Source organism: Cebus imitator, unplaced genomic scaffold (assembly GCF_001604975.1).
Source record: "Cebus imitator isolate Cc_AM_T3 unplaced genomic scaffold, Cebus_imitator-1.0 Scaffold5, whole genome shotgun sequence".
Classification (NCBI taxonomy): Eukaryota; Metazoa; Chordata; class Mammalia; order Primates; family Cebidae; genus Cebus; species Cebus imitator.
In genome coordinates this window covers 14,573,665-14,586,629 of record NW_016107320.1, presented here as the reverse complement: position 1 = coordinate 14,586,629, position 12,965 = coordinate 14,573,665, and the positions used below count along the sequence as shown (strand labels likewise).

The window sequence follows — 12,965 nt, the reverse complement described above, 5'->3', positions numbered from 1 at the left end:
AAAAAAAAAAAAAAAAAAAAAGAGAGAGAGAGAAACCTAAACAGTTTATACTTGGCTATTGCAAGAGGAAAGGCCTGAAGACAAAGGAGAGAGGAGAGTAATTGAATGCAGAAGGAGCAAAGGGCAAAGGACGGGAAGAAGGGAAGGAGGAGAGAGAGAGCTAGAATGGAATGTCTGTCCTTGCAGCAGTAGAAGGAGAAGATCTGGAGTTTAAAGGAGTTCACTTTTTATGGACTCAATTTATCAGCAGATGGGAGTGAAGATCAAGTTGTGTGATTGAGATAGGGGTAGATGTGAAGCTAATTACAGAGGGGAAAAGATCAGGGAGCTCAACCTAAACATACAAATGACATGGAAAGCCCATGAGAGCCCAGGGAAGTCTGAAAACTGTAAATATGGAGAAGTATAGACCTACAAATTACTCATGATCACCTGGAAGTCTTCTGTCCCTGAGGATCTGAGACAAACCTGGGTTTAAACTCCTAATTAATTCATAACTGGGTATGTCCAACAGCCTATTCACGATCTCTGACTTATTTATTGATTTTATTTTTTTAAGACAGAGTCTCACTATAGGTTGGAGTGCAGTGGCCTGATCTTGGCTCACTACAACTTCCGCCTCCTAGGTTCAAACAATTCTCCTGCTTCAGCCTCCCGAGTAGCTGGGATTATAGGCATGCGCCACCAGCCCAGGTAATTTTTGTATTTTTAGTAGAGATGGGTTTTTACCATGTTGGCTAGGCTTGTCTTGAACTCCTGACCTCAGGTGCTCCCTCTGCCTCAGCCTCCCAAAGTGCTGGGAGTATAGGTGTGAACTACCATGTCTAGCCTGATTTCTTCAAGGGATTGTTTGAACCTGGGAGGCAGAGGTTGCAGTGAACTGAGATCATGACACTGCACTCCAGCCTGGGCAACAGAGCAAGACCCTGTCTCCCCAAAAAATTAGCTGGGCATGGTAGCAGGCACCTGTAATCCCAGCTTGGCAGGCTGAGGCAGGAGAATCACCTGAACCTGGGAGGTAGAGGTTGTAATCAGCTGAGATCAAGCCACTGCACTCCAGCCTGGGCAAGAGAGGAAGACTGTCTCAAAAAATAAAATAAAATAAAATATCTGCTTTCTTTTCTTCAACCAGCTGTGAAAAAATGAAAAAATAAAATAAACCAGGTAAATATCAACAGGAAGCTTGGGTCACAATATTAACATCAGAAAAATTAGAATTTAAACTCAAAAAGATTAGAATTTGAAGTGGATGATTTTAAATGAAATAAAAGGTTTAAGTTTTAATGGAAAGAAGCCGGTCTGACATTGCATCACAGTACATTGAAGGAGAAAGAGCTATTACACGCACTGGTGAGCATCACAGGAACCCTGTAGGAAGAGTTTTAAAGAGCAGACTGTCAAGTTTTTATTTTCATTTTACATTTTTTAGAGAATGGATTCACTCTGACACCAACACTGGAGTGTAGCGGTACAAATATAGCTTATTGCGGCCTCAAGCTCCTGGGCTCGAGCAGTCCTCCCAGCTCAGCCTTCCAAGTAGCTGGGAACACAGGCATGCAGCATCATGCACAGCTAATTCTTTTTTATTTTTGTAGTGATTGGATCTTCATATGTTGCCCAGGCTGGTCTCAAACTCCTGACCTCATGTAATCCTCCTGTCTCAGCCTCCCAAATTGTTGGGATTACAGGTGTGAACTACTACATCTAGCCTGATTTTCATTTTTAAGCATCACTTGACTGCTATGCACAGAAAGTGTTACAGCTGGACAATAATGGAAATGAAACAAGGAAAGGAGACAATAGTCCAAGGGATACATGAAGGTGGATTGAACTGGGGTAAAAATGGAGAAAATTGGTCACCTTGGAAATACATTTCAGAGGTAGTGCTGAATTCATTTATTGTCAAATGGATCATTTGCAAATGATGAAGACTATTGTGAGAATTATTTATTTATTTATTTTATTGATTAATTGATTTTTTTTTTTTTTTTCAGACAGAGTCTCACTCTGTTGCCCAGGCTAGAGTGCACTGGTGTGATTTTATCTCACTGCAACCTCCGCCACCAGGGTTCAAGCAATTCTCCTGCCTTAGCCTCCTGAGTAGCTGGGACTACAGGAATCATACCTGGCTGATTTTTGTCTTTTTAGTAGAGACAGAGTGTCACCATTTGGCCAGGCTGGTCTCGAACTCCTGACCTCAAGTGATCTGCCCACCTCAGCCTCCCAAGGTGTTGGGATTAGAGGTGTGAGCTACCACACCTGGCCAAGACTACTGTGAAGCTTAGATTTAAAAAGTATAGTCAGAGTTAACGCAGGGCCTACTACAAAGTGAACATTTTCTATATAGTTATTATTAATACTATATTTTATAAACAACCCTCAAAAAGAAATAAGAAAAGCTCAATTCTGGTTTTATTTATTTATTTATTTGTTTGTTTTGAGAGTCTCTCTCTCTCTGCTGCCCAGGCTGGAGTGCAGCGGCTTGATCTCAGCTCACTGTAACCTTTGCCTCCTGGGTTCAAGCAATCCTCCTGCCTCAGCCTCCCGAGTAGCTGGGATCACAGGCGTGCGTCACCACGCCCGGCTAATTTTTAAAATATTTTTAGTAGTGACGGACTTTCACCATGTTGGTCAGGCTGCTCTCAAACTCCTGACCACGTGATCCACCCTCCTCAGCCTGTCAAAATGCTGGCATTACAGACATGAGCCACTGAGCCAGGCGGAAAAATTCAACTCAATGAAATGTAAGAGGCGGCTATGAATAAATTTTGCTAATACATTTGAAAATTTCAATTAAGTTTCCCTTTGGGAAATTGCAGAAAATCAAATTTTTATTTAGAAACAGAAAACCTAACTAGAACAATAAGCATAGAGGGATTAGAAAATGCAGTTCCAAACATACAGCCTAAAATGTCTCTAGTCTGAAGAGTCATGATCAACAGACAGATGATCTGTTTCAGAAGACAGAAAAGCATGAGAAGGCATCTAAATGGTCGAGCTGGTGGCTCATGTCTGTAATCCCAGCACTTTGGGAGGCCCAGGCGGGCAGATCACTTCAGGTCTGGAGTTCAAGCCAACAGGGGGAAACCCATCTGGCGGGCACCTGTAATCCCAGCTACTTGGGAGGCTGAGGCAGGAGGCAGAGGTTGCAGTGAGCTGAGATCACACCATCACACTACAGCTTGGGCAACAGGAGCAAAACTCCATCTCAAAAAAAAAAAAAGAATCACAGAAGACTTAAATGCCAGGAGATGAGGACTGGAATGTAATGCCTAGGAGTGGAGAGTTTCACACTGTTCTTTTTATCACATCTGTATCCTAAGCAACTTCCTAAATGCCCTTAGGCATAGAGACCAGTGAATAAGTTTTCGCTAAACGGAAACAATAAAATGCCCAGAAAAATTCTGAAAGAATAGAAAAGTCAGAAACAGTTGTTGAGTTGAAACTAAAGAAACAGAACAAATAATATTAGGTTGGGATGGCAATCGACCTCAAAATTAGCTAGCGATTACAATTATTTTTTAAATATGAGACAGGGTTTTGCTCTGTTGTCCAGGATAGAGTGCAGTGGTGCAATCATAACTCACTGCAGCCTTGACCTCCTGGGCTCAGGAGATCCTCCCACTTGAGCCTCCCATGGAGTTGAGACTATTAGTTGCTATGCCTAATTTATTTTTTGTAGTGAAGCAGTCTCACTTTGTTTCCCAGGCTGGTCTTGAACACCTGGGCTCAAGTGATCCTTCCGCCTTGGCCTCCTAAAGTGCTGGAATTACAGATGCAAACTACCACTCTCAGCCTCTTAAATACTCTCAAACACCAAAGGTATTTTGATTCTATGTTGGGGCTATGAATTATCAGCTTCATACCTTTCTAAATTTTCCAATTTTTAATTAATATATCTTTACTAATTTAATAAAAATGCTCACATTTAAAATATTTTTCCATGAAAATACTGTGGCTAATGATGAGCCACCATGCTTCAGTAGTGCCCCAATTTCTAAAGAGTAATAATAAAAATAGGCCAGTCGCGGTGGCTCATGCCTGTAATTCCAGCACTTTGGGTGGCTGAGATGGGTGCATCACTTGAGGTCAGGAGTTCAAGACCAGCCTGGCCGACATGGTGAACCATGTCTACTAAAAATACAAAAATTATCTGGGTGTGGTGGTGGGTGCCTGTAATCCCAGCTACTCAGGAGGCTGAAGCAGGAGAATCGCTTGAATCCGGGAGGTGGAGGTTGGAGTGAGCAGAGATGGTGCCACTGCACTCCAGCCTGGACAACAAAAAGAGGCTCTGTCTCAATAATAATAATAATAATAATAATAATAATAATACAATCAGTAAAAATAAATATAATGTAGAAATTTAAACACTAGACTTTCAATTTATGGGACTCATTAACTGGAGATGATATACAAGTGAAAGATTTCTATCAGTAATAGAGCCAGGATATATTATTAAAAGTTGATTAATCTTTATAATAATCATATTTCAAGTACTGAGGTCAGTTATGCTGGAGATTCTGAATGAACTATTCTAGGTAGAGCTCCAATATCAGTATTTTTAAAAACTCCCCAAGTACTTTTGCCATGTAGCCAGGAACAACAACTCGAAATTGCCTTGCATGTAACATTCTTTGAGGAAGCTATTCAAACACCAGATGCATCATGTCATTTATGGGATGCATTAAATCTAAACTCCAGGCCAGGCACTGTGGCTCACACCTGTAATCCCAACACGTTTGAAGGCCAAGGTGGGAGGATCAAGAGGTCAGGAGTTCAAGACTAGCCTGGCCAACATGGTGAAACCCATCTCTACTAAAAATACAAAAATCAGAGAGGCGTGGTGGCACACCCCTGTAATCCCAGCTCCTCAGGAGGATGAGGCAGGAGAATCGCTTGAACCTGGGAGGGGAAGTTGCAGTGAGCAGAGATCATGCCACTGTACTCCAGCCTGGGCAAAAGAGCAGGACTTGGGAAAAAAAAAAAAATCTGAACTTCAGAGCCTCACATCCAAGGTCTCTCAGTTCTCCTCATCCTTGTCTCCTATTCTAACCTTCTTGATGCCAAGCTAATTTCTTTGTCTTCTCCATGTCTAAAGAGAAATTACCCCTTCCTCCAGAAACACACATCCATTCCCCCTCTACACACGTAGGGCACATGAAACATTTATGGGTATGAGTTGGTGAGGTACACATTTCCCACAATAAATATTGGAGCTTGGAAAGGTCTGAACGTTGATAGAAACAATGGGATAGAAGATTTGAAACCAAGTCAGACTCCTCCAAAACCAGAATAGTTTTTAGTCACTGTCTTGACCATGTTTTCTTCAGACACATTCAAGCAACTATCTGTAATGAGAAACCTATTAAAATGGCATCTGAAAGAGATACCGAAGGAACTTCTCTGGGGTCACTGGGCATGAAGGAGCAGCCTCCCAATGCTGACGCTTGCCTTTCAACTAAAGCAAAGTAAGGTCTGGTGCCCCTTGAGCAGGGAAGCTGATTGTGATTCTCCATCTGCCCTTGAAACACTTCTGCCTGGTCGTTTTAGTGGCTGGGTCTCTCCTTATCTATGAAGCAACCTGGGGCAGATTTTGATGAAAATGTCCTTCCTCTACATCTTCCCAGAAAGGGAGATGTTGAAAATAATCACTGTAGTGAAAGAAAATTAAAACTGAAACAAGGAAGTACACTTTGAGAACTCTGGGGAAAATGATCATAACAAAGTAAAACCAGTTTCCCAAGGGAGTGTTTTGCATTCAAGCTCAGGAATGGAAATTCCACCAACGAAATCATAGCATATCAGGCAGGGAGTGTCACAAGAACTTGATGCTGTTACTGTTTCTCATCTGCTTCCATAGTTATAAAAGAGGAAAGAGCAAAGAGGGGAACTCTACAACTGTGGGTCTACTTCACGTTTAGCTAATTTGTAGTATTAATTTCCTCAGCTCAGTGTACATATTTAATCCCAATAAGAGCAATTTGGTCTTTTCTTCCTTTGGAACTAGGCAGGATATTCCTGAATTGGGTTAGACAGGAACCAGGCAGGATGTTCCTGAATTGAGTTAGTGCTTGTTAAAAACCGAGGGGAGTTTTTAACAAGCAGTGGCTCAAGGTCAGAGACTGGCTTCTGGTCCCTACACTAGATTTATGAAAGTGCTTTCACATTCATTCTCCATAGCAATCTAGTGGAGGTGGCACTGGATATCCATCCAGTGAATGTGAAAATTGAGGGTCAGGGGATGTTTGTGGTTCACTCAAAGTCACAGGAGCTACTAAGTGCAACTTAGGGTGACTGACTCATCAGAATTGTCCCAGCACTTTCCTGATTTAGCACTGAGAGTCCTGCATGTCAGGAGAACAAATTGGGACACTGAGTCATCTGGTGGCAGTGTCAGAGGCAACAGTCTGGTCCTCGGGACCACAACTCGGCTGTGCATAGTAATATAGGAGTTACTAAGAAATTGTTTTTAGAACTGTGCGGTGGCTCATGACTGTAATCCCAGCACTTTGGGAGGTAGAGGTGGGTGGATCACGGGATCAGGAGATAGAGACTATTCTGACTAACACAGTGAAACCCATCTCTAGTAAAAATACAAAAAAAAATTAGCCAGGCATGGTGGCATGTGCCTGTAGTCCCAGTTACTTGGAAGGCTGAGGGAGGAAAATCGCTTGGACCTGGGAGGCGGAGGTTGCAGTGAGTCGAGATTGCATCACTGCACTCTAGTCTGGGCGACAGAGCGAGTCTCTTTCTAAAAAAAATAAAAATAAAAAAGAAAGAATGAATGAATGAAAGAAATTATTTTTAGGCAGCTAGAAAGGGTAAAGGAGGTCTCAGTGGAATTTTCCTTTAATGAAAAGCAACAGAAAACCATTTCTTCTCTAAAAGCAGCCTGATGGATATGCAAACTAGGAGCTTTCCTATGTAAACTCCAGCAGCTGTACCTGGAGCCAGGAACACTGAATATAGCCATTGCTTTTCTTTCTTTCTTCCTTTTTTTTTTTTTCTTCCTTTTTTGAGACAAGTCTCAAAGTCTCACTCCATCCCCCAGTCAGGAGTGCAGCGGCGAGATCTTGGATCACTGCAACCTCCACTTCCTGGGTTCAAGCGATTCTCCTGCCTCAGCCTCCCAAGTAGCTGGGATTACAGGTGCATACCACCATGCCTAGATAATTTTTGTATTTTTAGTCGAGAGGGGGTTTCACCATGTTGGTCAGGCTGGTCTCGAACTCCTGACCTCGTGATCTGCCCACCTCGGCCTCCCACAGTGCTGGGATTACAAGCGTGATTACTGCACCCGGACCTCGGTCTCGTTTCCTTGTCACCAGATGTGTAGATGTCATGGCCCCCTTCAGGTAAAACCACGTGTACTGTACCGGCATCATGGCGGCTGCCAGGTGGAGGCTGCATTTGCATAATAAAAGATGAGGGCGTGAGGGCCCGTCTTCGAGGGCTATGTAAATGACACAGCTGGTCAAACCAATCCCCTGGGCCCTGTGTAAATCAATCACCGCCTCTTCAAGCCTCAGCACAAAATCCATTGTTTTCTACCTCAAACCAGAGACCCTCTCTTGGGCAACCGGTTCTCTCAGCATAAGGAAATCTTTTCTCTCTCTCTTCTTTGTCTATTAAACTTTCAGCTCCTAAACCCTCTCCTTGTGTGTGTCCGTGTCGTGAATTCTTTCTCAGGGGAGACAGAGAACCAGGATATATACCTCAGACAACGGAGCCTTTTTTTTTTTTTTTTTTGAGACGGAGTCTCTCCAGCACAGGCTGGAGTGCAGTGGCACGACCTCTGCTCACTGCAAACTCTGACTCCTTGGTTCAAGAATTCTCCTGCCTCTGCCTCCCAAACAGCTGCGACTACAGGCATGCGCCACCAAGCCTGGACAATTTTTGTATTTTTAGTAGAGTCAGGGATTTCACCATGTTGGCCAACCTGGTCTCGAACTCCTGACCCTCAAGTGATCCACCTGCCTCTGCCTCCCAAACTGCTGGGATTACAGGCATGAGCCACGGCGTCCAGCCTGGATCCCAAGATTTTTAACTGAGTGGCCTTGGCCCACATTTAGGATATAATAATAATACTCATAATAAAAAGTCAAGAGCTACAAGCAGGACTAGTTCTTCTTTTGACACTCATGACTTTGAGCAAGTCATTTCCTTTGGATTTTAGCTAGCTCAGATGTTCAAAGACAGGCTGGCACCCGATGGTCTGTAAATGCTTTGATAGTTTTAATGTTCTAGGCTTGGACCACACCAGATGAGAAAAACAGTGTTGGTAAGGGCTAAATGATGAAACAATGGCATTACAGGTTAAGCCCTAAATAGAATTAAGAAAGAGATATTGTTTGTTATCAAGGTTTCCTTCCTCTTTCCAGAAATTTCTGCTTGGACTTAATCCTTCTTACCAGCCCTGAAAACACCCAAGTTTCCTCATGTTCTCTTTTTTTCTCCCACTGGCCAGTCAAGATAAACTAATTTACCTCGAAATGTCAGTGGTAGTGATCCAGAACAGTTTATAAGTAAGCCCTCCTGGAGGGACCTGCATTACACACATGTAGTCATGCAAAGCAGAAAATCTGTAACAGAAATTCCAGGTATTCTGTTGAAGGAGCTTGAGTCTTGCTGTGACCTTAGCTCATGTACCTTGGAAGTGCCATGTTCCAGTTGCTGAGGTTCTATTTGTTCTTATAAATTCTCTCTGCTTAGTTCGTTCTTTTTCTTGATAACTACAGATTCGCTTATAATTTCTCTTGCCTAACTGACAATCTACTCAAAAGAAATGGAAACAAAAAATATTCCATATGACCTGTTCTCTGTGGTATCTGTTACTTAACTTTTGATGGTGATGATAATCTATGTGTCTTGTAGCATGTTTTCTCAGGTTATATGGCATGTATCTTAATATTCACATACATTTTTTAAAAAATAAACCAACCAGCATCTCAAGAAACATATTCTAACCTGCTCCAAGGCTCTATTCTTACCAGAGAATCTGGAAGAAGAAAGCCATACTCTTCAGATATGTGATATCTTTCCAAAGACAATGGCAGTGCTGTCTTCACATTTGGTCTTTGCAGCTCCATTATTTTGTTTGAAGTATCTGCACGGAAGGTGTCACTGAAGAATCAACTGCTCCTAATATATTAAACACCCAGGTTGCATCCTTCGGTTGCAGTTAGTTGAGCAGTGTCTCAGCCACAGGGGAGAACTTTGCCCTGAGGTTGAATTCCAGATTGTCATGGACTCTCCTGAGACAGGGCTGAGTAAATGATTTTTAACATGCCGATTAAACAAACAGACAAACCAAACAAACTCAAAAAAAATTTCTCCTTTTCTCTCACGCACCAATATGAGAAAAGTGGTTTTAACCCCAGAGACATTTGTTCCACTTTGGAAAAGGAGAATTGTGCTAGACCTGTGGTCGTGACTTATCAAACCTGTACCCTAACAGGAGCCTGCTCCATCACGAACTTTCACAAATGGGTCAGAGTTACTCGAAGTGGAGTAGGCTATCAAAATTAGAAGTTACATGCAGGCAATTATTTCAGTGATCTGTGGTGAGCAGGGAGGGGAGGAAGGGCTTGTTAGAAGCTCAGAGAGTGTTGTATACAGTTTGAGCAACATAGTCTAAGATTATGATCGATTGAAGAAATAACATAGTAACTTTTTGAAATATTTGATCACATTAAAGAAAAATATATGTTTTCTAAGTTCAGCAAATGAGGTAATAAATACTAACAAACTTGAAAATAGCACGAGCAAATTATTTAATTCAACACCCTACCTTTTTTTGAGACGTACTTTCACTCTTGTTGCTCAGGCTGGAGTGCAGTGGCATGATCTTGGCTCACTGCAACCTCTGTTTTCCAGGTTCAAGGGATTCTCCTGCCTCAGTCTCCCAAATAGTTGAAATTACAGGCACCTGCCACCACACCCAGCTAATTTTTTTGTATTTTAGTAAAGGCGGGGTTTCACCATGTTGGCCAGACTGGTCTCGAACTCCTGACCTCAGGTTATCCACCCTTGGCCTCCCAAAGTGCTGGGATTTACAGGCGTGAGCCACCATGCCCGACCTCAATCCTCTACTTCTACCAAACAACTTTTAAGACCCTACCACTAAGATAAGTGATTTCACTTATGAAGTGGGCACTACTGTAACTGCTTGATGAATTCACCTTGTCCACTGCCTAGACTGAGCCAATTTATCAAGACAGGGGATTTACAATAGAGAAAGAGCAATTCACGCAGAGCAGGTTGTGCTGGAAACTGGAGTTTTATTATGACTCATCAGTGTCCATAAACATTCATTCAGGGAGCAGATTTATTATTTTTTATATTTTTTATTTTTTGAGATGGAGCTCCATGGCCTAGGCTGGAGTGCCTTGGCAGCACAATCTCGGCTCACTGCAACCTCCACCTCCTGGGTTCAAGCAATTCTCTTGCCTCGGACTCTTGAGTAGCTGGGATTACAGGTGTGTGCCACCACACTTGGCTATTTTTTTTTTTTTTAGTAGAGAAGGGGTTTCACCATATTGGCCAGGTGGTTTTGAACTCCTGACCTTATAATACACCTGCCTTGGCCTCCCCAAATGCTAGAATTACGGGCCTGACCCACTGGATCCTGCCAGGAGCAGTTTTTAAGGATAACTTGCTGGCTTTCAGGAGGCCAGTGAGCCAGGAGTTGATGGGTCAGGATTGATATCAGAGGGAGTCAAAGCTGTCTTCTTATGCTGAGTCAGCTCTTGGGTGGGGGACACAAGATCAGAGGAGCCGCTTTATCAGTCTGGGTGGTGCCACCTGATCCATCAAGTGAAGGATCTGCAAAATAGCTCAAGGACCGATCTTAGGAGAAGTTTCGGAAGGGTCAGAATCTTGTAGCCTCCAGCTGTATGACTCCTAAAACACAATTTCTCAACTTGTGGCTAACGTTAGTCTTATACAGGTATTGCTCGACTTACGACCTATGCAACTGACGACCGTTCGACTTTACCACCACAATCGCTACCCACGACTGCTCCGCATCTGGCAGAGCAAACGTTGCCCAGCTGGGCGTAGGAGAGTGTGGACCAGCTTCTGGCAGCGCTACCATCTCCGCGTGCACCGTTTGAACTGTTATCCCAGACTCGGTACAGCAGTTTGTGTTTTGTGTCTTGGATATTTTTCATCAAACCTCTCCCAATAAACTTCTTATACATTTCGAAGCAAAGGACCCAAACATCGAACGATTTGCAAGGATTGAACGGATGGCGCACGATGTGTTTCATCCGTATCGTGAAATTTATGAAGAAAAAAAGAAACACAATTCAGACAAAGCTCACCATGTTTATGAAAAAACCAACTCCGGTAACCCCAACTGCTGCCTCAGATGACGACATCAACGATCTGCAGCCAAGCACCAGCGGCCAATAAGATGTTTTGTACATGTTTATATATTTTGATATGTTTTGCAATTGGGAAAATGTTTCCTATGGTATTTTTTACACCTGTATTTTGTATTTTTGTATGCACCTGTATTTTGTAATTTTGTATGTTTTGCAAATATTAAACCAGTTGTACTAGTAATGCAGTGTTTTACTTAAACCTGACAAATGTAAAAATAAGAAACAAAATGGTGTAGACATGATAAAAATGGCATAAAATGAACAAAGAAAATTATGATATATAACACTAATGAAAGAAAATTATGATAAAATATGACTTAAAGATTTTTATAACATCATTTCACAGTACTGTACATATAGCCTACTCAACTTACGACCAAATCGTGTTACGACCAGTCTGTCGGAACCAATTGTGGTCGTAAGTCAAGCACTAGCTGTAAAGGCAATCTAGTCCCCAGGCAAGAAGAAGGTCTGTTTTAGGAAGGGGCTATTATCTTTGTTTTAAACTAAAAACTATAAACTAAGTTTCGTCCAAAGTTAGTTCGGCCTATGCCCAGGAACAAATAAAGATGGCTTGGAGGCTAGAAGCAAGATGGAGTAGATTAAGTTAGCTCTCCTTCACTGTCTCAGTCATCATTTTGCAAAGGCAGTTTCACTACCAGCTTTTGCAGATTAGTGATGAGAGATAGAAATGAAACCCTAAGCTCTCCAACCAACTGAATGGACCTCGCTTTGGCCAAGAGGGTCCCAAAGTAAACATGAAAACTGAGTTCTAGGTCATGACTGGATGGGGATGTCAGACACTCCCCATTATACCCTTCTAGGTAATTCTCATTAGACATTCTTCCCTAAGGGCCAAAGAGAATCCAGCCCTTTTGAAAGTCTCTACCCTTGGTATCAAACAAGCGCCTGACTGTTACCCCTCCCTTTTGCAGTTTCAACATAACAGCCAGCCAGGTTCACCAACCATGCAGTGGTTCTGGCGCCTGTGGAGACTGCACAGTGAGGGTTTCAAGTCTTCTGCTTCGCTTTGACATCAGAGGGGTGAAAGCTCCACCTTCAGATCTTGCTAAGGCCTCCATTTTTTGAACATAGGTCCCATGAAGGGGCATGAAGCTAAATTGCACATGTGCACATTTCTCCTTTCATAAATATTCATAACTCCTCCTATAGCCTATTGAATATGTATGTTTGGTCACCCCATTCATTATAAATCTCTGTCTTACTCTTCTGACCCTGGAAGTGCCTGTTTCTGGCTTCCAGCCAGAGGCTATGCTTCCCAGACTGTAGCATGGCCACTCTGCAGGTTGCAATCTTATGTAAGAAACCTCTCCTTTCCAGCCAGGCGTGGTGGCTCACGCCTGTAATCCCAGCACTTTAGGAAGCTGAAGCGGGTGGAACACGAGGTCAGAAGGTTGAGACCAGACTGACCAACTTGGTGAAATCCCGTCTCTACTAAAAATACAAAAATTAGATGGGAGTGGTGGCAAGCACCTGTAATCCCAGCTACTCGGGAGGCTGAGGCAGGAGAATCACTTGAATCCAGGAGGCAAAGGTTGCAGTGAGCCGAGATCGTGC

The 12,965-nt window shown here is 42.8% G+C and overlaps 1 protein-coding gene across 2 annotated transcripts in view; it reads right to left on the bottom strand.

The window, feature by feature from the left end:
• IDO2 (indoleamine 2,3-dioxygenase 2) overlaps positions 1–9,248 on the bottom strand; it is a 61,477-nt gene extending 52,229 nt beyond the window's left edge. For both annotated transcript variants that reach the window (XM_017537128.2, XM_017537136.2), the window contains exon 1: positions 8,991–9,248. In XM_017537128.2, coding sequence (XP_017392617.1) covers positions 8,991–9,089 — 99 coding nt within the window. In that variant the 5' untranslated portion in view covers positions 9,090–9,248. The remainder of the gene's footprint in view (positions 1–8,990) is intronic.
• Between the last annotated feature and the right edge of the window lie 3,717 nt (positions 9,249–12,965).